Source organism: Carassius auratus, chromosome 25 (genome assembly GCF_003368295.1).
Source record: "Carassius auratus strain Wakin chromosome 25, ASM336829v1, whole genome shotgun sequence".
Lineage (NCBI taxonomy): Eukaryota > Metazoa > Chordata > Actinopteri > Cypriniformes > Cyprinidae > Carassius > Carassius auratus.
The window spans coordinates 5,602,394-5,628,417 of NC_039267.1; the positions used below are offsets into that span (position 1 = coordinate 5,602,394).

At 37.3% G+C, this 26,024-nt stretch overlaps 1 protein-coding gene across 3 annotated transcripts; it reads right to left on the reverse strand.

Moving 5' to 3' along the window:
• Positions 1 to 25,688, reverse strand: LOC113043085 (solute carrier family 45 member 3-like). 3 transcript variants are annotated; one of them, XM_026202225.1, is made up of 6 exons: positions 25,545 to 25,688; positions 11,479 to 11,821; positions 8,042 to 8,869; positions 2,943 to 3,208; positions 1,948 to 2,383; positions 1 to 798 (listed from the first exon to the last, which is right to left on the reverse strand). In XM_026202225.1, the coding sequence occupies exons 2-5, from the start codon at positions 11,624 to 11,626 to the stop codon at positions 1,964 to 1,966; spliced, it is 1,662 nt and encodes a 553-aa protein (XP_026058010.1). In that variant the 5' UTR covers positions 11,627 to 11,821; positions 25,545 to 25,688; the 3' UTR covers positions 1 to 798; positions 1,948 to 1,963. The 3 variants fall into 3 exon arrangements, with proteins under 3 accessions (XP_026058010.1, XP_026058012.1, XP_026058011.1); XM_026202227.1 differs by lacking the exon at positions 25,545 to 25,688 and adding an exon at positions 17,880 to 18,141; XM_026202226.1 differs by lacking the exon at positions 25,545 to 25,688 and adding an exon at positions 13,580 to 13,723.
• Positions 25,689 to 26,024: the final 336 nt, after the last annotated feature.

Consider the following 26,024-nt stretch of genomic DNA (forward strand, 5'->3'; position numbering starts at 1 on the left):
AGGAAAAAAATCTATCTGAATTTTAATGGAAACTAAAGACATGCTTCATTAGATGTGATAATTCACCACTTTAAATATTTCATTCAAAATAAAAAAGAAAGAATAAGATCATTTTGTGAGCATTTAAAATATCAGTACCTCTTTTATTAGTTCATTGTGCTGTGATTGGACTGATGATTTTTCAACTGGACGACAAGTCCATCCTGAGAATATTGCCACTTTTCACAAGCCATAACATTGTACATAAAGCTACACACATACTCCCTGACCAATGGTGAGTCTACTTACAGATGCATTACTTAAATAGAACATTAAAAATGTTAAAGTTATGTAAAAGTTACCTACTGTAACTGAAAAGTCATATTGGTGGTAATGGTTTGCAACACTTTGAATAGCTTATAGGTCTGTGTGTAAAGTTACCTGTAGAAAAATATCTCAGATTGTCATTTGAACGTCATATTGAGTTTTAATACATGACAATATTGTGCTATTAGTCTTGGTTACTGACCAAGATTTCAGGTTAAAATCAAATTAAGACACTTTTGTATGACAAACAAGTCAAACAAGATTAAAAGTACTACATAAATACAGACCTCGCCAAAACGGGTTGCATACAAATTCCCATAGGGATATAAATATGTATATATTATCAATATAAAAAAAATATATACACAATAGAATAGTTCTTTACAAAAAGTATTTAAAACACAACAGGAATTACATCAAGTCCAGTTTGATGAGTCCATTGGTCCCATAGAGATCTGAAAACGCACAATTCATCCTCAAAGCAAACATGACCTATGAAGAAAGAAGGATAAACAATGCAGTCAGTAAAATGTAGCACAAATGACTTCTATAGCCTTGCATTAGAATAAGCAAAAAACCTTTCTATGCCAGGATTGGTACAGAGTCCCTAAGCAGGCATTGTGTGTGTGTGTGTGTGTGTGTGTATATATATATATATTCTTTATTTTCATGACTATGAAAATTGTAGAGTCACACTGAAGGCATCAAGGGCTATTTGACCAAGAAGGAGAGTGATGGGGTGCTGCGCCAGATGACCTGGCCTCCACAGTCACCGGACCTGAACCCAATCGAGATGGTTTAGGGGTGAGCTGGACCGCAGACAGAAGGCAAAAGGGCCAACAAGTGCTAAGCATCTCTCGGGGAACTCCTTCAAGACTGTTGGAAGACCATTTCAGGTGACTACCTCTTGAAGTTCATCAAGAGAATGCCAAGAGTGTGCAAAGCAGTAATCAAAGTAAAAGGTGGCTACTTTGAAGAACCTACAATATGACATATTTTCAGACGTTTCACACTTTTTTGTTATGTATATAATTCCACATGTGTTCATTCATAGTTTTGATGCCTTCAGTGTGAATCTACAATTTTCATTGTCATGAAAATAAAGAAAACTCTTTGAATGAGAAGGTGTGTCCAAACTTTTGGTCTATACTGTATAAAATTATATATATATATATATATATATATATATATATATATATATATATATATATATAGACACACACATGATTTGGGAGAAAAATATTGTGTTCTCTTACAAAATGATTATGTTCACGAAACTTTGCATTTTCTTGCAAAAGTGTTGCGTTCCTCCGAGAAAGTTAGCATTCTCTCACATCACATTTGTGTTCTCTCAAAAAATTATCATGTTCCCCCCAAAAATGTTACATTCTCTCACAAAAGTATTGCGTTCCCCTGAGAAATGCTTTGCAAGCAAAACATGCATTTTCCACCGTCTTCACATTATTTCCATCGCAAAAGTTTTGCGATCAAATGCGAAGTTTCTCAGTACAGGAGAACACAATACTTTTGTGAGAGATCACAAAGCATTGGAATATAATTTTTTTCCCCATCACTTTCTGTAGATTAGTCAGTAACATTTAACATGATGCTTAGTAAAAGGTCGACTGTGAAATGACTCACATGATTACTGCTGCTTTCAGCTTCTGAGGTCCTTTTGGTCAAAGATGATGTGGGTGGCGAAATAGATGCCAATGGCACCAAAGATGGCAGAGGAGGCGATGTACATGGTGACGGACTCTGTGAACTGGACGATCATGCCCATGAAGAGGGTAGGGAAGACCTGAGACAGAAGGAAGGTGCTGTCCAGAATGGCAAAGTCTAGTCCCACCCCACGTTTCTCAAAATCCTCTGACTCCAGACCAAGGTGGGCACCGTTCTGATAGAGAGATGGGTAGTAGCCTGGTTCATCTCTACTGTGAGGAACATGCCCATTGGAAATGCCACTCTTGTGGTTGAGATCTCCAGGGCCGCTGTCCAGTGTCAGACAAACAGAATCCCTTGTGATGGTGAATCCATTTGTGTGCGGTTTTGGGGTTTTGCTGTTTTGCATGTACACCTGAAGAACGTTAGTAATGAGAAGCAAGTAAGACATTTGTAACAAATATATCTAGTTATTTTTTCCATTCTATTTGTAGACAGCATAAAGGCATGGCAGTAAATTATAAGGTAAATGTTATATACCGTAGTCAACATTTGAAGTGGATCCAAAAAGTGAATAAAATATGTCCTGAGACAAGAAAACATTTTGGTTTTAGGTTTTAGGACAACGTTGATTAAAGGTTTTGATCCACTTCAAATGTTGACTAGTGTGTATATATTGAAAACCTATTATGTATAAAGTTATATTTTTAAGAAGTTTTGCTAAATATTTGATCCATTTCTTAGGATAAGAATTTTTCTATCAGGAAATGTTGCAAGCCAGCTTCTAACTGATATATGGTGATTATTTGGTTTCTGTCAGTTCAAACTAAGCTTTTGTGAGACATTTTAACAGTTTCCTTTCTAAAAAAAAGTGGAAAAAAAAGTAAAAAAACAATGTATTGTAAAAAATGTTTTTAGTCTATATATACACATGATGCAATTTTCTATACAAAAACAATACATGAAATGCCTACCTCTTTTTCTTTGTGGTAGTGACAGGTGAGCGTGTAAGGCAGTGTCTGCAGTGTGGCATAGGCAAAGCCAGTAAGGGCAGACATTGCTGTGACCAACAGAACGCTCTTGGACAAGCAGATGACCAGAGCTGAGATGGTGAAGCACACCATGCTGCTCAAATAGACCGCCCTGGACCCAAAGAGACGCACTAGTCTGCTCATGACCAGCGAGAAGAAGGTTGAGGTAGCACACTGCAGGAACAGGCCCAGGCTGCCCATACGGATACCTGCGGGGTGATGTTAGGATTTCACATGAGAAACTGGTTGGTTCTGATCAAATAATTATAGATCTGAATAGATAGATTTTGATTTATAATCATTTACGTATTGATTCTGGTGAATCTCAGCATTGCACAGTCATATATTTTTATATAATGGTACTTATTGATATTTCAGTGTTGCTTATGGCAACATGACTTAAATTAGAAAATTATATGTATGTATGCCATCACTGAAATTTTTGGGGTCAGTTTTTTTTTCTAAAAGTAATTTATAATTTTACTTAGCAATAATGAAATACTGTCCTTGTGAGCTTTCTAATCATTAAAACATTCTGAAAAACAAACAAAAAGATTTTCTCAAAAATATCAAACCATGGTTTTCAACATTAATAATGATAAGAAACTAATTGTCTAGAGTAGCAAAATAGCTAAATGTCTCGAAAGAACAAGCGTCACTGAGGACTGGGGTAATGATGCTAGAAATTCAGCTTTGCATCAAAGGAATATATTACATGTTAAAATATATCACAATAGAAAACAGTATTCTAAACTGTATTTAAATGTTACAATATTATATTTTACTCAATTTATGATCAAACGAATGCAGCCTTAATGAGCATAAGGGACTTCTTTCAAAAATCAAACTGACTCCATACAGAGATAATATACAGTAAACTGGTAATAATCACAAGGTGGCTCAAATTCAAAGGACACCAGTGAGCACACCATTCTTTTCAACAACAGCATGTCCAGGTAAACAACAATCCCCAGCCTTTGTGATTTTGACAGATGAGGCCATTTCAAACTGTCTGCTTTGCCCATTTGAGCACAATGGAAAAAGTTTCCTTTGAATAAATCCTATGAGTGATGTTTACTGAGGCATGTGTTTGCAGGCTTTGGCGTTGTACTTCAAACAGGCCAGGAACTTTCCTCACAGAAGGAATTCATAATTTCAACACACAACTGCAGAGGCCTGAGATGTTCATTGTTCTGAACAACTATCTCCAACATTTTGTGTTACATGGGGCACAGTTTGCGGTCAACTACACTGACAGATTTCATTTGTGTGCACACTGATCTTGACCACATCTGTCAAAATGTTCTGCTGAAGGAGCTTTCTGCTGGTGTCGATGCTCAGTGGGAGAGATCCAGATGCTAGCTTAACATGGAGTAGATTTTGTAAGCTTGTTGTTGACTTTTTTTATGAATATTGCTGGAAGCTCAAGCACCAGGCTGACAGAAGCCACATGTGGAGGTGAATACAAGTTCACAGTTTAGAGACAGACGATATGGCCAGAGGACGGAAATGACAGACCACCAACTGCAGGAAAGCAACTTTATGGACAGTGGAGAAAAAAAAACATATTCCTTTAGAAAAACTGCTTATTGACCACAGAACACTGAAATAAGTTAAAGTTAATGTTCTTTATTATGCTTAACTCCATGCAACAAACTGATATCCTTTCTTTTCATTCTTTCTGTCTAATGGGAGCCTCTAGAGAAAACTGAGAATCTATGTGCAAACATTAACCAACAAAAATGTCCCTTAACATTAACAAAACATTAACAGGAACGCCTCAGAGTGGGAATGCATGACGCATGAGTCAGAGCGACTCTGAAATAAATAATATCATTAATCATTTAATTAATCATCTCTTGGGAAATCAAACATTGCATGACCTGCTTGAAACGTAACATTATGACAAAACAGTTCTGGATTCAGACTGTTCAGTTCAGCCGAAAAGTTCTGCTAAGAAACTTACTTAATACCTAGATGCACAACTATACCAAACACAACTATATCAAACAACTATACCAAACACAACTATATCTATAACAACTATACCAAACACAACTATACATAACAATTCTATCAAACACAACTACACCAAACACAACTATATCAAACACAACTATACCAAACACAACTATACCAAACACAACTATATCAAACACAACTATACCAAACACAACTATACCAAACACAACTATATCAAACACAACTACACCAAACACAACTATATCAAACACAACTACACCATCAAACACAACTATACCAAACACAACTACACCAAACACAACTATATCAAACACAACTATACCAAACACAACTATACCAAACACAACTACACCAAACACAACTATATCAAACACAACTATACCAAACACAACTATACCAAACACAACTATATCAAACACAACTATACCAAACACAACTATATCAAACACAACTACACCAAACACAACTATATCAAACACAACTACACCATCAAACACAACTATATCAAACACAACTACACCATCAAACACAACTACACCAAACACAACTATATCAAACACAACTACACCACCAAACACAACACAGCGCCCTCTCGTGGCTGTAGACGGTAATGTTTTCTCTTGGTTCTTGGTTCTAATAAATGCGACTTATAGTCCAGTGCGACTTATATGTTTTTTTCCTCGTCATGACGTATTTTTGGACTGATGTGACTTACACTTAGGTGCGACTTAATAGTCCGAAAAATACGGTATACCAAACACAACTATAACAAACACAACTATACATTACACAACTATACCAAAAACAACTACACCAAACACAACTATACCAAAAACAACTACACCAAACATAACTATACCAAAAACAACTACACCAAACACAGCAATATCAAACAAAACTACACCAAACACAGCGATATCAAACACAACTACACCAAACACAGCAATATCAAACACAACTACACCAAACACAGCGATATCAAACACAACTACACCAAACACAGCAATATCAAACAAAACTACACCAAACACAGCGATATCAAACACAACTACACCAAACACAACTATACCAAAAACAACTACACCACACACAACTATACCAAAAACAACTACACCAAACACAGCGATATCAAACACAACTACACCAAACACAGCGATATCAAACACAACTTTACCAAACACAGCAATATCAAACACAACTACACCAAACACAACTATACCAAAAACAACTACACCACACACAACTATACCAAAAACAACTACATCAAACACAGCAATATCAAACACAACTACACCAAACACAGCGATATCAAACACAACTACACCAAACACAGCGATATCAAACACAACTATACCAAACACAGCAATATCAAACACAACTACACCAAACACAACTATACCAAAAACAACTACACCACACACAACTATACCAAAAACAACTACACCAAACACAGCGATATCAAACACAACTACACCAAACACAGCGATATCAAACACAACTTTACCAAACACAGCAACATCAAACACAACTACACCAAACACAACTATACCAAAAACAACTACACCACACACAACTATACCAAAAACAACTACATCAAACACAGCAATATCAAACACAACTACACCAAACACAGCGATATCAAACACAACTACACCAAACACAGCGATATCAAACACATCTTTACCAAACACAGCAACATCAAACACAACTACACCAAACACAACTATACCAAAAACAACTACACCACACACAACTATACCAAAAACAACTACATCAAACACAGCAATATCAAACACAACTACACCAAACACAGCGATATCAAACACAACTACACCAAACACAGCGATATCAAAACACAACTATACCAAACACAGCAATATCAAACACAACTACACCAAACACAACAACACCAAACACAGCGATATCAAACACAACTACACCAAACACAGCGATATCAAACACAACTACACCAAACACAGCGATATCAAACACAACTATATCAAACACAAATACACCAAACACAACTACACCAAACACAGCGATATCAAACACAACTACACCAAACACAACTATATCAAACACAACTACACCAAACACAGCGATATCAAACACAACTACACCAAACACAACTACACCAAACACAGCAATATCAAACACAACTACACCAAACACATCTATATCAAACACAACTACACTAAACACAGCGATATCAAACACAACTACACCAAACACAACTATATCAAACACAACTACACCAAACTTGCTGTTGCTGGCAATCTGGCTCAGATTATAAACATTTGACGATAATGAGCTTTTAAAAAGGTATTTCACCTTAATCGCAGGGGTATTATGACTGTTGTAGAACTTGTCAGGGACAATATTTCTTTGATTAGCCTATATACTTGTTTTCATTAACCAGTTGGGTAAGTAGTAGTAACAGCTCTTTTTGCATCCAGTTGATCTTAAGGGAAGTCGTGGCCTAATGGTTAGAGAGTCGGACTCCCAATCGAAGGGTTGTGAGTTCGAGTCTTGGGCTGGCAGGAATTGTGGGTGGGGGGAGTGCATGTATAGTTCTCTCTCCTTCAATACCACGACATAGGTGCCCTTGAGCAAGGCATCGAACCCCCCACTGCTCCGGGTGTGTGTGTGTGTGTTCACAGTGTGTGTGTGTGTGTGTGTTCACTGCTCTGTGTGTTTGCACTTCAGATGGGTTAAATGCAGAGCACAAATTCTGAGTATGGGTCACCATACTTGGCTGAATGTCACTTTGATTTTTCACTCACTCTACCTCTCATTTTGCTTCAAATACATTTTTATGCTGGCCATTTATAATATAGTATACAAAACAATACCCAGTCTATTTTATGGTAAATGCAGTAATCACACTTTTTTTTTATTAAATTGAGCAGCCCTATACAAGGCCAAATATGAGTTTACAAATCAATTACTAGTTTAAACAGAAAAATAACCTATAGCAGACAAAGAATAATCATTCAACATAAAGACCACAAATGTGCTTTAAAAAATGAATAGGGTTGATTTTGATTTTACATACTAACCTTCATCATAACGCTGTCTGAGAGCGGTACCCGGAGCGGCGCTGGGAACTCCTTCGTACAAACCCTCACCGACAAAATCTGTGTAGAACAGCATGAACGACATGACACCCATCCAGCTGCAGAGCTGTGCCAAACACAGCTGTTGCATGACACGTGGCACGTGGCAGTAGCTGCGATAAATGGCCGGTGTCATGGACCAGCAAGTCCTCAGCAGGCACATGAGCGGGCCGGACTTCAGAGCCCACAGCTTACACTGAAACAGATAGCAACACGAGCGTGGAAAACACCGTCTAGGCTCCGGCGGCCCTGGTTCCAGGGTGGACAAGGGCTCCTCGGACACTTTCATGGTCACTAACACGCTGACCATGAAGATGAGGATGAGGAGGGAGAACAAGCACTCTGCCTGACCACCCAGGTAGAAGGAAAGAAGCCCTCCGCTCCAGTCAAGGGCAGGCAGCAAATAGCCTACACAACCTCCAAGGCTTACCATGAAGGAGAACATAGCGAAAGCCTGTCCGCAGTCATCCCGGTCACGGTAGAGGTCCGAGAGTAATGCCTCCAATGGCGTAAAGCACACCTGTCCGCAGAAGTCCAATAGGCCCACGCCTAGGATGAGCAGGCCCACCTGGAGAGCCTGGTTGCGGCGGCTGCTGCCCCAGCTCAGGTTGGCGGCCAACACATCAGCATGTGGTATGATAAAAAGGGCTAGGAGAACTCCCAATGACAGCAGCCATATGAAGGGTCGCCGTCGGCCGTAGCTGCTGTTGCAGTGATCACTGGCTGAGCCAATTAGGGGGATGAAGAGAAGTCCCAGGACAGGTCCAATACCTAACGAAAAAGTATATGAATGTTAAACAAGAAATGTTAGGGTTTTTTTTGCATTGGAGACAACATGTCTAAGAATCACAGCCATGGCCTCTATCTTTTGGCCTCATCTTCAGTCTGCTGTAATGCTGCCTGTAGTTTAAGGTGACCATTCACTGGCTCTGCTCCCTTGTCCCCACAGCTTTTCTAATTAAAGCAGATGACTCAGTACACTGGTTGGGCACTGATTCCCATTTCGATTCGAGTCTAGATTTTCAGCAGCTATTTTTATTCAAGTGTGTGGTGGAAAGATGACCTGAACATGCTCAAAATGTAATTAAAAGTTCACTGGAGTCAATTTACTCAGTGCACATGGTAAAAATTGTAAAAGATTTAATAGAAAAAGAATATAAAAACATTCAGTGGTTCATATTGTAAAACAATTGCATCCATTTAACAGCAGCATTATTAATTATTACTATGAATTAAAATTGTTTGTAATTTTAATTTGCTGAATAAAAGTTTTAATTTCTTAAAAAACATCTTACAGACCCTACATTTTTGAACAGTAGAGTATATAGTGTTTTGAGCCTAAATTATGCCGAAAATTTGTTTTTGGAATCATGGCAATGTTTGGGAATTATCAAATGTTACAAAAACACATTTCAGCAAGTGCTGTAAACCGGAAAATGGAAGTATGTGTGGAATATCACACCTAAAACAATTTTAGGGAAGGCACTGAGCAGGTATTGAAGAACCATGTGTAATGTGAGGAATACTGTAGAAAACCATGAATCTGCCTACCCTAAATTGATTTGTTTAACAATGTCGGTCAACTGCGCCTGTAAGTCAACACCCATAGTGGAGGAAGAGTGGGCTTCTGCCCACTTCCTTTTAAAGGTGCCTTTGTACTGTTTGCAACAGTTCAAGACAATTAATCATATGACTCTTTTATATACTACCCAGTGCAATTCATTATAGTCATCCTAATTGTTTCTGTAGCTCCAATGGAAAAGCATGGCTTTAATAAAACCACGGTCATGGGTTTAAGTTCCAGGGGAAAAAACATAAACCTACAATACACTGTTAGTTCAAGAAGAGGTCACAAACAACTCATCACATGAAGATCAATCTGGTCCAAAAAGCCCAGACTAAAGAAATCTATTTCTCAGGTCACCATAACATTAAAATGAATAAAATGCCTCCAAACCCCACTCCATTAAGAAACAGTCCAACAAAACCTCTGCAATCACGTACAACCACACACAAAACGTTTTGAAAGCACTTCTAATGGCAATGACATTATGAGGTTATAGAGCTTGTGAATGGAAATGAGCACAAAGGATCTTTCTTTGCTTTCCACTGCAGCTGTTGACAAAGAGAGCGGTGTGTAGTATGTATTAACACAACACACAGCTTCTGTCCGTCTGGTGCAAAGTGTCCACATGCACATTTGTGAACTGCTTTTAGTCTTGGAGAGGCAAATAGTCTTGGAGAGAGATTCATCTACAGCAAAAGCCATGAGGAAGCCATTTGTGGGCACAAAATAATGCATCTGTTCATATGGCATGCCGAAAATAAACCTATTAAAATAATTGAATAACATTTTTTGTACTTCAAAATACTTTAAAATGTAATTTATTCCTGTGATGCAAAGATGAATTTTCAGCATCATTACTCCAGTCTTCGGCGTCACATACAGTGTCACAGTGCCACATATCATCTAATATGCTGATTTGCTGCTCAAGAAACATATATATATATATATATGAAAATAAATCTGTATCATTTATCCTTTTGAGCTTTTATTTACAAAAATCGAACTTTCATTGGAGAACGAGAATTTAAAATAGGAGAGCAAACATTTTTATTCTTTAAAACACATTGGCCACAAATAATCCTACCCTTTTATTCAATACTTTTTGCAACCTCCTTTTGCCAGGATATCAGCTCTGAATCTTCACCTATAATGCCTGATAGGTTTGGAGATCATTCTGAGACCATTCCTTCATCCAGGATTCAGATTCACAGCTCCATGTTTATGCTTCTCTTCAGTTCACCACACTAATTTTCTACAGGGTTCAGCTCAGGGAACTGGGTTGGCCATGGCAGAAGCTTGGTTTTGTCCTCAATGACCCATTTTTGGTTTAGTTTTGTTGTTTGTTTGTGGATCATTGTCTTGTTGGAAGATCCAACAGCCCATTATAAGATTTCTAGCATGGAAAGTCCGCTTTGAATTTTTTTATATGTTGGTTTTTAATTGAATCCATATCTGAGAAAGAAGCTTCCGGCACTAAGGCAGTCCATGATGACTATATTATCTGATGAAAGTCCAGAGGAAAGTCCCACAGAATTTTAATTTTACAGGATGCAGTAAAACCATACAAGCTTCCACACAGCTGCTGCCCCTCGAGCCTCCGGGCCTCTTCCTGCAGTCCGGTGCCTTCCAATTAGCACCTGATTACCACCTGGATGGGGCAGCAAGTGATTTAGCCAGTAATTATGATAATAACCCCCATTATAGGATCGACTCCTAAGTGGGAAACAACCTTGACTTGCCGTTTACAGCACGGCCCTTCATTAACAAATCATAAACCCCAGTTGGATATTCCAAGGTTAGACTGAAACCTTACCTAAAACCATCGTCATGTACTGTTCCTCCACTCCGGCCTCCAGCAAAAGAGGGGGCACGTAGGTTATCCCAGCCGCCACGCAGATCTCCAGGCCACACGTCAGCGAGTTGAGCAGGACCAGACGCCACTGAGACCTCCATCCAGTCATATTTACACAGGAAGGGTTCACCTTTCTCCCGTGTGTCGGTGGGAAACTCTACTCACTCCTCCAGGAGAAGGCGAAAGGCGCAGGGTCGGGTGCCCAAGGATGAGGTGGGCGCGTGGGGTGCGGAAGAGCAGAGATTCGGACTCTCAGTGGGCTCAGATGAACTAGGGGATCCATTGTGCCTTCAGCATTCTTGATCTGAAAGGAAACGACAGAAGGCATGCATGATCTGTTTTTGTGATGGACACTATAAAACACATTACTGCAGATGTTGTTGTCCCCGTTCCTGACCAGCCGGACACACTAAGGTCACCCTGCCCGGCGGCTCGCCTTCCCCTCACTCTGTCATTAGCTCGTTCACTCAGAGCTGATTCGACTGGGCCTCCTCACTGCAGTTGCCACCTTTAATTAGCAGCATTTGTTCATGAAAAGCAACGTTAATGAGTCAGATTTTTACCGCTGCCAGTGAAGAACTGTGGCTGCCTTTCGTTCACCGTGGGAGATTGTGCAATTATGATTTTTTTATCACTAATATCAGGGTTTGGTTTCTTCAACTGAACATTCATGCTTATTCTGGAACATTCCAGCAGGGACAGAATTTTAAACTATAATGGCTGTAGAAGTCTGAATTGAAGTTTACAAGTAATTTAACTATTTGTTTATTAGAAAACTAATAAATCCCCTGAGACAATCAAAACGAATCTATTGGTTGATATTTACTCATTTCTAAACATTAGTGGCAAAATTGATTTAAATTCTAAATGTCAAATACAATAAGCAATTGGTGCGAAAATACAAAATAGACAATCAGTTATTGGAAAATTACTGGAAGAAAAAAAATCATACTTCAGTAAATCATAATTATGACATAAAAGTCAAAATACACAAAAAGCCAAAAAACTTTTTTGTCATAATTTTGGCTTTTTATCTCATAATTGTCAATTTTTACTTTTTATGTTATAGATTTGGCTTTTATAAGAGTATTATAATGTCATATTTTTACTTTTTATCTCATAATCATGACTTGTGATATTTTATACATTTTATGTCATAATTTTGACCTTGTCAATTACAAAAGCACGATTTACTGAAGCATGAGAAATTGGCTTCCATACAAAATAGTCCCTCTAAATGCACAATCATTAATAAGGCATCACTATTTTTATTTTTTTACTTAGATTACACACACACACACACACACACACACACACACACACACATATATATATTACTTCAGTAAATGTTTTTCTTTTTAATATTATAAATAATAATGTTTATTATTACTAGGAGACACTAAAGATACATTTTTGTTGAATTTTGACATTGGATGCCAAGTTGAAAAAAAAAAGATCCATAAGTTAACTAAAAGTATTTTTTTTATTATTGATTCATCACTCTTTATTGTTACTTGGCACATGCAAAGCCTCTTTAAAAAGCCAAAAAACTAAACAGTACATTAAAAGCTGATGATTCAATGTTTCATAAACCACCTGAAAAGTCTTTAAATCCATCTAATTAGATAAACAGATAATCAAAATAACCATTAGTCGCAACTCTTTATTTTATGCCAAGCTATTCATGTCTATCATCGAATCTGCTAGCTACAACATTTACCTCCACCAATGACTTCATCCACAACCCGCCGTCCGTCTCCACACATGTACAAACAAAGCATCTCAAACGAAATACAACACCAACGCACTCCTTCTCTGAATATCATTTCCTCCCACAACTCTCCTGGGTACGACATGTCAATCAGTGTGAAGGACTTCTTCTCTTAAAATGACACGAAACTTCCAAGAACACAAGCTTTTCACGTTCTAATCTTGAAGAGAGAGGCTATTTGCTTTTCAAATGCAAATAATTGTTGCTAAAACACAAATGAGAGGCAAAGCGCACTAGAAAATATGTCTAAAAACAGATTTCAACAAGAACAGACCATATTTGATCACTTACTTCACCCTTTGCACTTCAGGTAACCTGATTTGCTCCAGAGTTGCTCTTGATAATGTTTAAAGTGCTGAAACTCTCTCTCGATTCCATCAAGCTCTTCCTGAGCTCAGATATTAAACCATGAGCAACGGCGAGTTCTGCGTCTCTGGCACTGACTGTCACCCTGCCATCTGATTATGAGACATGTGTGAGAACACTCAGAGCAGCCACCACCTTTCAGGAGGATGAAAAACAACCAGGTGCTAAATTCATATTTGGTGTTACATTGCTCCATCTATGTGGGCCAACTGCTCAACATTGGCAGATAGAAAGCATATCATCATCTTCATTTGAAGAATCTAACTTTGCGGAAAATATTCAAATCTACAAGTTCATTTTGTATTTAGAGGTTCATTAAACAGGTTTTTTTTTATATAGGGCTATAGTCAAGAGACCAAAACAAACCAAAAAATATAACAAAGACTTCATTAGCATTCGTAATTTCAGTGTATTGTGCACCATAATGGATTTATTTTAAGTATTTAAATAAATAAGGAAAATATGTTTTATCTCAATATAGAGGAGTCTAAAAAGCTTGTGCAACTCACATTTTTGCATCAATGGCTCAAGATTATGTGAATTTGTGAAATATCTAATAATGATCTCATCACTTATCTCGTCAAAGAAAAAAACAAGCAGAATACTTTGGCACAAAGCAGATGCCAAAATGGGGCTCCGCAGACGCAACTATTTTACACCCATTCCTTCAGTCCTGAAAGGAGCCCATCAGGGGTCTATCTCAGTCCATCTCTGTAGGACCTCCACCCTGCTGTCCCAATGCCTAGACAAGCCCCCCGCTTTTCACTCGTCCCTTGACAACTTCCCCCACCTCTATTCCAGAACTAGCCCTCAAGGTCATCCTTATTGACGACTTTTGCAGAACTATCACAAAAGAGAAGCACATTAATGCCTGTTTTCCCTGAGTCGTAGCTAATAGACTTTCTATTGTGGATGGGTTGAATCATCTCACCATCTCCAACACTCACCATAGTTCTGATATAGTTCGTTTTTAATTAACTTAAATTTATCAGCGTAATTTGTGGCATAGTTAAGCATTATTTAATTAAGTGTGATACTTTTATACAACATTTCAGTAAACATTACAGTAACAAATTAGCAGTGTTTTGCTCCTAAATTAACCAAATTAATCAGTAGAGTTGATTAATGATTCACTCATAAAGTTGTCACTTGCTTTGTTCCTAAATGAGTTAATGTTTTTGAACAAATAGGTTGAGGGAATTATTCAATGACTTACTGAAAAAGACACTGGTTGCCACCTACTGGTAACCTGTAACCTACAGCAAGAATCAAGCACTAAAAAAACCTTCATTAATAAATGACAATCTTTCTGAAACATGGAAACAGAGACAAAAGACAAGCAGAGTAATACTGACGGTAAAAAGTCAATTGACTCATAAAACAAATCAACAAACAAAACAGGTATTACATAATACATTTTAGGAATAATATTGTTATTTTGTTTTCATCTCTGAGCAAGAAACAGTAGCTGTGTTTAGTTTCTAACTAAATCGGTGTTTCTGAACAAATTGGTTGGGTTGAGCTGATTCAATGACTCATAAGCCCCTTTCACACTGCACGTCGGACCCGCAATATTTCCGGAACATTGCCGGGTCGCCTTCTGTGTGAAAGCAACCACGTCCCGGAATTGATTACCGAATTGAACCCGGGTCGGGGACCTAGTAACATTGCGGGGTTCGACCCGGGACGAGCGCTATGTGAACAAAAGCCAGATCTAATTCCGTATCGAAGTGATGACGCGCGTTATCGCGCGACTCTTTTACCGGCTGTTTTGAAGGAAGATCAACATTCGCGACGAAAACATATGTGCAAACTGTAATGAAGCAGAGATCAGTTAGTTCCTCACTTTCCGCGCTGACGCAGAGATCGTTTGCTTGCTTCAGTGAAAGTATAACGTGCCTAGCGTTTTTGACGCGTACATTACACGTCACGCGCTGATGTCATGTGTCGTTACGGGAAAATGTGTCACAAAAATGTGAAAATGTGAAAGTGCCAAATCTAGCGACCAGGGAACAATTGCAGGAACACTTTACCCCTGTATTTGCCGGAATGGCAGTGTGAAAGGGGCTATAAAGATATCACATTTAATTCCTGAATGAGTGAGTGTTTCTGCATAAATCGGTTAAATGAATCAAAGACTCACTCACTCAAAAAGTCACTTATCACTCATTATTGTTACAAAGCTTTAAAAGAATAAATTTTCTACTGTATGACTAGTGTATCATTATACCTAACCTTGTATGAGTAAAGTTAAATCCAGCCACTTAATTTCACCGACCATGTAAAGCTGGTTGGATTTATATGAATACCATGATACCAGAAACTACTGTTCATTTGAAGTAAACTCCACAGCAATTATGTTGGTAATGGATAGCTACAAACATTTACTTAAAAGTGTATTCTCAGCTTAAAAAATTATGATTTAGGTAAGTTTACAAAGTCAAAACAAGAGATTAAATAAAAGTATGAGTTTCAAATTAAAATTTTGTTCTTTAAAAAAAAACGAGACGAGTCTAGATTTTACTTTGATAATAAACATAAGGCTATGCCATGGAACATTCTTTTTACACAATGTAAACTAAGGTCAGCATGAAGGATTGTGTTACTCGAGTTAATTTCAGACCCTTGTTACCAAGGGGAGAATTTGACATAATGAAAACTGACAATTCAAGGAGATGTGTCACTCACGAAGCATTAAAAGTGCTATCATGCCAGTGGTATCATGGTTCAGAGACACAGGGGAAGCTGGAAGTTATAATCGGAGCTACCGTATAGAATTTAGCAGCATGTGTTTGACGTGCCTTAAATTATGTGTCAAATGAAAGCCACGTGTGTTTGCTTTAAACCTGGTGTGCCTTTACCGTGACATGATGCAAAGCAAAGGCACCGGGTCATTCAGCCAGCACATTTACATCCTCAAACCATTCCATTATGTCTACTGATCACCGAAATGCAAGTTTTTCATAAACATGCTCCAACTACCTAATCTGAAATGGTTTTAGAATTGCATACCAGGTTAAGGATCCTTTGATACCACCACTGTTCCTCTCACACACCACAATCCCAGACCTATTCAATAGCGCAACCCCCTCTGCCCCTGCAGATAAGCTTTAATGGCTCTGAAGGGCATTATTACCATACAAAACAGGCTTTGTGAACATTGAGCCAATGTTAGTAACTTGATATACTGAGGAATCAAGCCCTTTCAGTTAAGCTTTTATCAAGTCTTAAGAGTCTTAGAAACACCCTTAACAACAGCCCGAGTGTCTGAGCTTGAAGCCGAGAAGAGCATTTCTCCAGAGTGACATCAGAACCACAAGCAACAGTGGATTTCCAACCAAAAACCTCAGACGATATTCAACATGGTTTGGCTGAAACTGAGATGAGACCGAGGCGACAGTGCAGCTCTAATTCCACAATTTAACATTTCACTTTGACAAGCTATTTAGCAGAATATCTCTGAACATCTCGGACTTCATCTTGGACTGCTTCCTGATGAATCCTGGTCTTGATTGTAGGGAGGGTCCCAGCATAATTCTTCTCTTAACTGAGATCACACGAGTGTGGGTGCATAAATCTTATCCTAGCATCCGTTAGCATGACCCCTGACCTCAGCACTTGATCCTGATCATATGATAAAACCTTCCCTCAAAGACACACAGCAGTTTGACATTTGTTCAAATGTTGTTTAATAAAAAACACCTGGGTTATTAGTAGTAACATTTTAAGTTAAAATGTTATTAAGTTTAATGGTTAAAAGACGAATATGGTATAGAAATAAAAAACTGTAAATGAATTACTGAAAAGTGACATTATAGAAAATACTGTGAAGGTACAGATATTTGCTGATGATCCACATTAATATCACAATGATTCATTTCCAGGAATCAGTTTGATTAGTCAATTTCAATTAATCAATTCAGAATTTAATGTTTTGTCCTCTGCAATCATCTTACGTGCAGTAAAATGTTATCGTAAAATATAGACAATGTTTTCTATCTATTTTTTTATTTATTAAATCTGTGTAACAAAAGAAAATGTATATATACACTTAATAGTGTAGTAAAAACATGCCTGATATCATGGTTCTTCTGACTGAATTAAATCATTATTTCAGTTCATTTTAGAACAAATACATAATTGTCAAGATATAATTATCGTCAACAATGCATTGCAAAAGCAAGAGGTTGTCTTTACTGAACTGCAAGATCCCACACTTTCTCACCCAATGGTATCAGGTTCAGATGCAGACACATAATCTGCCGAGGCTGTTCACACTCAGGCTTTATGCAGCTCCCGGGAGAGAAGTGCTGAGTTATCTGATAGACACTGGATACAGGAAGACACTTATCAGGTCAAAAGAGAGGAATGTGGGCTGCTGATGACCTGAGAGACACAATAAAGCAAGCTCTGATCCTCTCTAATGGAGTGCTATGAAATTACTGGAAAGGTCTGGAAAGGACGTAATTCAAATCAAATATATGATTCACATTACTTATTTTTAGAAGCATGTCTGTGTGTGTGTTTATATATATATATATATATATATATATAAAAACACACACACACACACTTTATTCATTTTAATAAAAAATATGTCAAATATTTTATTTTACATAATAAATGATCAGGAAAATGAAGAAATATGTCAAGCATTGCTGGGTTTATCATCATTCATGGCCTTCGCAAATACCAAACACTGGAATTTTCTTAAGGTAGCTAGAGCATGACTTCATCGCCCTTGAACTTTCAAAGCAGCCAGATTACACACATACACACACATTTCTCTCACAGCATGCACAATTTGCTTTGAGGCAATATCAGGATGGAAGAAAGAAAGTGTTTCTGTTATAAAAATTTTTTTTAAAAAAACGTACCAAATACATTCAACAGCACTCACCGTCCACGTCATTAACTTCTTCTGCTACTTTCAGATTCGTTCTCACCCTTATTCTCCCATTATAATGTTCCCGACCTGTGTGATGGAAAACCCCTTGTGCGGGGCAGAAATTCTTCTCTTAGACACCAAAATCCTGTCACCTCAGGCCCCAAACAACACTAGCCCCACAACAGCCCAACGCTGATATGAAACAAAGAACGGATTCATATCAGTTCCACCTCAGGACTGTATTCTCTCCTTCCCCTCCTCTTGTTCAGCCCACCCACCAACCCCCTGATCCATCTCGTTTCCCTAGCTTAAAAACCCTGCAATAATAACCCAGATCAGGTTAAACTGCGTATAAGGACAGGCCTTTCTCACACCTCTACCTCCCAACCCTGAGGCCAAAATCTTCTACAGCCATCCCCAACCTCACCACAACACCAAAACCTAACCATGTTAGCCGAATTTAAAACATTTTGTCCATAGAGCGTGAAAAAAACAAAAACAAATCTTGACCCTATTTACTTTCATCGTATGTACAAAAACAAAAGAAGACATTCCTCACAGAAGAAGGAGAGTCATACATGTTTGGAAATGATAACTCAATATAATCATTTTCAAGTAAACTAAACCTTTAAGGTAAGAAAACTCAATGCAGCTACAATGAATGAATACAGATCATTACTAAAATCCATTGTCAATCAAGGATAATTGATTAGTTACTTCACTAAACAGAAGAGACTGTGTGTGGTACATCTTTGGCTGAGTGCTATGGATTGTCTTTATTGCGATGACTAAGTTTATTGCCATCTATCTTTGGTTCATTACACAGTGACTATGTTAGCACAAGGAATGATTACATTTTCTGAGAATACGACACACACTCCCAGTTACTGAGGAAAAACAGTCCTTAGGCCTGTTTATTACTATGAATCAGTCGATCTGTTGGGTATTATGTATGAGAAAAAGGAGGAAGGGATAAAAACACTGGGAATGTTGGTCAACCATTATTTAAAAAAAGCCCAATAATTTCCCTTGTATCACTCTGAAGGGGTTATTTCATAATTGCTTACATAAATAAATAAAGCTGCTTACTAACTTATAAGTGAAAATAGTAAAGAAAGTCTGGTTCTGGTCTGTATATTTTTTGATTCGCTATAAGAAGAGCCACCTCACTAGATTCATTTGTTCTGTAATCTGATTACACTGTCAGTGCTGTGTGTTTTTTATTCATTTAAAAGGACTGCCCCACTAGAATTATTTAATCTGCAGTCAGACTACACTGTTTGTGCTTTGTGTTTTCTTGATTGACTAAAAAGGAACGGCTAAGTAAAGTCATTCATCTGGAAATCAGAGTACACAGGTTGCATGGTTTCTTGATTCACTAAATAGAACTGGCTCCCTAGATTCATTCGCTCTGGAATCAGACTATACTGGCTGTGCTATATGTTTTACGATTCACTAAAAATAATCATTAAAGTCAATCGTTTGGAAAATCAGAGTACACTGGTTGGGATGTATGCTTTTTGATTCACTAAATGGACTGACTCATAAGTAGGGCTGCAAAACTTCTGAAACAAGACACAAATTTTGAAAACTTTCTAGAATTTTTGGGAATGTTCAAGGAATTTTTGGGAAAGTGTCAGGAAATTTGCCAGAAATTTTCCACCCCCTTAAAACCCTATAAGAGTCGGATCATTTGGCAGTCTAACTACAGAAAGCTGCAATCGTCCAATCAAAATTAAATATTTCACAAAAATCACAATCAGTACTCAGTACCTCTATGTAGTGATAGGTATTCACCAAATGAGTCACAGTAAAACAGGTACTATTGAGCAGAAATCAAATGCCTCTCAAGATATATCAACAGCTTCTTCAATCTACAGTAACCAGCAGTCTATCAAAGTTCTTTGCACATTTTATTTTAAAAATAATTCATATAATCAAAAGACCCCCAAATTAGATGAAGTTTCAGTAGTGAATGGAACAAATGGTGCCACAGTAGCAGGCACAGCCTTGCAGCCATTCACGGGCGGAAAATTCCGTCACACAGGAGGCGCAGTTTGGAAATTACAATCATTCAGGAGCTCTTTCTATGTTTACTTGCCCATCCATAACAGGGATTGACTTCTTATTGCCTGCATCTCTTAAAACTCACCTGGTCTATTCTTGTAGATGTTTATGTCATGGTTTTGGAAACAGCTGAACTCGCAGTGTAAAGTTCTTTTCAAGTAGAATTTCCAGATGAAAAGACACTGGAATATGACTTGGGTGTGGATGTGTACAGTCTAAAAGACACACATAAGACGCTCAAACACTCACTGAATCAACAAAACGCTGAGGCGCTCCACCAAAAAACATTTATGGCACAACAATAGCCAAGCTGAAATGATCATCAAAGCACATGGCCATACTGATTTAAATCACAGTTTATCCTTTCAAAGTGTTCAGTGCGTCTCAGATATCAAAGGTCCTTCTATCCTTTTCACTACATGAAAGAGACCTTCTCCCCCAAACCATATTTCTCACTGTCGCTCAGACACGGAGTTACTTGAAAGGACAGTAATTCACAAACTTTCATTTCATCCCCTTTCTTTTTTTTATAACTTGGGGTTTCCTGGCATGTGCAGAATATGTCACAAAAAGAATTTATTGTATGTATAGGTGTGCTTAGATAAAATATAGGAATAGAATAAAAAAATTAAGTTGTAGGGATGTACTAGGATGCAGGGTGATAAATATTAAACTGAAGCATCAGTGTTTATATATGAGACTCTTGTTCCACCCTTCAGTCCCTGTGACTTTTCTCTACCAACATCTGCTCTTATCCCAATGGGAAAATGACTCTAGACGAGTCTCATTTATCCTGTCCTCAGGGCCCCATGTACACCACTGTGATTTTGACCTGATACTCTGCATAAAAGTATTTCTTGCTATTAGAAAAATAGCTCAGCTTTGGGGCCTCCACTGCAGACATTAAATCTATGGATGCTTTTTTTCGCGACCCGTAATGAGGCCTCCATGAAAACACTTGGAGAAAAGGCTCTGAATTGAATTATGCACAAAATGCACGTTTAAGATGCAAAACGTCTAGCAGTCACGTTGCTGATGAGCAGCAGAGGCACATTAAACAGTTATAACTTACAAAGAAATCCTTAAATTGAGCTTTTAAAAGCCCCAGGAAAGCATTCATGATGATAGGTTTGCAAACCTTGACTCATTTTTCTTTAGAACCAAAAACATAAACAGTTGAGACAAAGGAAAGACCTTGTATTGCCTAAGAAAATCAGTCGGTCTGGTACAGGGTTGAAAAATAAGTATTTTTCTGCTGACACAGAGAAGGGGACAAACATTTATATATATTTATATATATATATAGACAGATCGAGAGAGAACGAGTGAGAGAGATCAAAAATGACTTAAAAAATGAATAGTTTCTATTTCAAATAAATTATGTTCTTTTCTGAATCCTAAAAGGAAATATATTAAGCATCATAACCAATCTTAACACTGATAACAATAAATCTTTCTTGAGCACCAAAAACAGCATATTTACATTTTCTATTCATATTACATTTATATAAAAATATATTGTATACATAATTTATATAAACTCGCACCTTTTTGCTGAAAAACTATGTTAAACATTACTATCATCTCTAAGGTGATTTGTTCAAGGACATACAAAAAAGTAGTCCGTTGTTGGGACTATACCAAACAGCATCTTTTCAAAGGATGCCAAAAATAACCGTTCTACAAGGCTGCAACTCCCCAGTTCTTTGTAATAAAAGTTCTTTGAGACCACATACGCAGAGGCAGAAAATAAACAGTTGGTAGAGGGATGTTGAAACACAGTGTTCCCACATTCTGTGTCAGTACTCGGAGGCTTTCATCACTATTGTCATCTTGCCATCATGCTATTCTACAAGTGGGAGGGTGACATGACTGAAAAAAGCTACATATGAATGAATCCGAATTAATGTTCTTCAAATCATTCTTGCTTTTTTACACAAGATGGGTCATAAGAGGTTTGCCAACATTCTTAAGATGATGGGCAAATAAAACCATTTTGAACCGCATTGCCTCTGGGGCATGCAATACAAAGTGTTTCATCACAAAATCTACATTCACCACCATTGTCTTGCAGTCCTAAGAATACACCACATCAATCAGAGTATATATTTCATTTTCTAACTTGAGCAGACATCATAGCTCAGCCTGGCCTTCACTGGCAGCTCCAATTATTTACTGTAATCCAGTCCAGCAAACATTAAAAGAAATGAACAACTTGAAAGGAATAAACTGAGCCAAGAGAATGGAAGGTGACTTTCCAAAGCTGGTTGGAGGCCATCCGAATCCTCCAAACTTGGCCCTTTGGTGTAGACATGGAGACATCATTCACCCCAAGCCAAAATGGCAACAGCTCTGTATTACAGGTTAGCGGGGTAAACTCTGAACTTGAGGTGAGGGGAGGCTTTCTGGAATGCATTTGTCTTTTAATGACAGTTTGAGCTCCACCAAAAGAGTTTATAAAACAAGTTGAGTTACAAGGCGAATTACAGTAGCTAAATTAGCTAAATTCCAGAAGTCAGCTGCTTCTCATCGGTTGATATATTATGGGTAACTAGAACAGGGTGACTGGAACACTTCCTGGATATACTGAGGACAGATCAATATGCAAAAGGATCAACAAATAATCTGAAGCAGTCCGTTTGCCCAGGAGTTTCAGACAAAAAAAATATAATTTGTTCCTTAGGATCATGTAAATGTCAGAAAAACTTAGCATTATAATATAAGTACTAATAATGATTATAATAAATATATATAATGTAAAATATATAATATATAATGTAAAATAATATAATTTTTTGCAAAACAACTTCACAATTTTCAAAACAATAATTATAATCATAATTATTAACCTCAAAATAACTGTTTATCAATAGTAGTAGTAGTAATAATAATATAAATAACAACAACAATAATTATTATTATTACTACATTTTATTATTATATTTACATTTTTTCTTATAGTCATTTAGATTTCAAAACAACTTTTATTTTTATTATAGTTATAGTCTATTAGACAATGAGTTCCAGACAACAAAAATTATTACGGTACTTTTTCTTAAGACCATTTAAATTGCAGAACAACTTTGCATTGTATACATATATAACATATATAAACATACATAATGCATTGTATACATATATAAACATACATAATACATAATCAGCCATTTAGATTGCAAAACATTCATAATAATAATTAGTAGTAGTAGTTGTATTGTTGTTGTTGTTATTATTATTAATATATTTCCCGACTTATAAATTAAAATAACTACAATTATTATTGTTCGTGTTATTATGCAAAGTAGTAAAATTTAAAAGTGACTCAAAAAAAAGTCAGAAGATCACCATTTAACTTTCAACTAAAATGTTTTCTCTTGCACAGCAGTAAAGGTGCTTCAGTATAGTCTAGAGGACTGAAAGAAGAGCATGTGTTATTAAGAAAAACAAAACACCTAGACCGGCTTAAGAGGCTCTGCAGGTTGCGTGATGTGATCTGCTGTTGTGTAGTATTAGTCGAGCTGAGTACAGCTGGCCTGGCAAGGGAATTCCGGGTGATGAAGATTTCTTAAGGAAGCAGCAGATGAGCCCTATTAGTGCTGGATCTCAAGCCCTAAAGCATCTTTATGCTCAGCTAAACTTAATGAGAAAAATCTTACTAAATTAGGTTTGTCTGTCTGGTATAAAAGAAACATAGCACAGGCACACTCCACTCTCCCACTGAGAAATTAGCTTTCAAATGTGTCATTTTCTGTTTATTAAATAGTTTCAGGCAAACAATGTCATGAGAGACTGCTATAAATAAATACTTGTCTAGACTCCCCATAAATATTGTCTAGCTGTCAGCGGTGACTCATAATAACTGTGCTGGTGGATGGAAATGTGACCAAATATAACCACCTTTGCAGCTTCAGTTAATTCCGCTTGAAAATATGAACATCTGAACCAACATGCAATATAACATGTTTGGTCATCCTGCATTTGGTACTAACAGACATTGACTAAAACATTGGTTTCTCAAAATCCTTTTTCCAGGTACTGACTAATATGACAGATTCAATAAACAATTCAGCAATTATTTTACTGTTATTATATTAGTACAGCCTACTACACGCTTAAAACAATAGCCAAATGTACATAATGTTGTTTATTATCGTCAATTTCGATAACAGTAAAGAGTTTTTCACCTGTGTGCTTCGGAGTCGAATATATTCGAATAAGACAGTTCCTGGTTCGATGACTCCGTTCACTCAGAATCTTTCAGACCGATTTTAGGAACTTAAACGCGAGACTATAAAAGAGATGCTCGTTAATACACTTAAATATGCCTAGACGGCCAAAATGCCATCCATGCACAGCCACAACATGAGGCAGAGACTAAACAAAGTCTCAAAATACTTAAGTATTTACCTCCCCCACAGCCATGTGTCAAAACAGCGGGGGTTTCACCAAATGTTTACAGCTTTAGAAATTATTCAATAAAAATAAAAAAAGAAAGAAAAAATAATCGACTCTAATTGTTAAAGAGTCGATGTCATCCTGGCACTTGGCACGCCATACATATGGAAACGCAGAGCAGGCTACAAGAAGTTTTAGAGTTTAAATGAGTCAAGCTTTAAACGTTAAACTTCCCAATAAGCAAACCAGCTGTCTGTTTCTACAGTTAAAAACAAGCTAAATTAAACCTCACGCAAACAACGCTAGTCTATGTGTATGTATAACGGTACAAACATGTTCGCTGTTATCCTCTCCAGTGATTTAATGCGGCGCGAGCATTATCATGCAGGAAGCGGAAGTTATTTTGATTCAAAGATCAAGTTTCTTGCGTTTATCACTCATTTGGAAACCTGTCTTAGCTCGACCACGTCAGTTACTTAAAGTAAAGCTCATATATACTGTATAATCACTTCTATAGAGCAAGGAACAGGCTTGTCTTACCTTCCAGACGCGGCTCTCGTGTGTCCGCTCGCTTCCACGGACGCTCCGCTGTTTCCCAACTTTGTGGGAAGGACTCAGTGACGTGCTGGAATTATCCGGGAAAAAAGACATGAATCTCAGCACGGACCAGCGAGGTGTAGAGCGTGGGTTAAATCCTCGCATTCACTTAGTTCTTTTTTTTTTTTTTTTTTTTTTTTGATAACCACATGCGTATTTTACTTTAGACACGGGGAACGTTCAGTTCCTGAATTTGCATCTATACAAGATTTTCTAATTATATTTGCCCTGAAGAAGGCTACAGAGGCCGAAACATAGCCAAGTTTAAATAAAGGCTTTTTAATTTATATTCCTTGTGAGTGCCTCAGAACTATTGTTTATTTGGGAAGATTTTCTAATTGTACTTATTTTTTACAAAATAATTGCGTTTCTTTTAAATGGAAAAATATACTTAAACCCCCAATGATAATATAATACAGTATA

Coding starts and splice junctions, on each gene's coding strand:
- LOC113043085 (XM_026202225.1), bottom strand. CDS start 11,626: ATGACTGGATGGAGGTCTCAGTGGCGTCTGGTCCTGCTCAACTCGCTG. Junction 8,870..11,478: donor GTACATGACGATGGTTTTAG/GTAAGGTTTCAG, acceptor CTTTTTCGTTAG/GTATTGGACCTGTCCTGGGA. Junction 3,209..8,041: donor CAGACAGCGTTATGATGAAG/GTTAGTATGTAA, acceptor ATCACCCCGCAG/GTATCCGTATGGGCAGCCTG.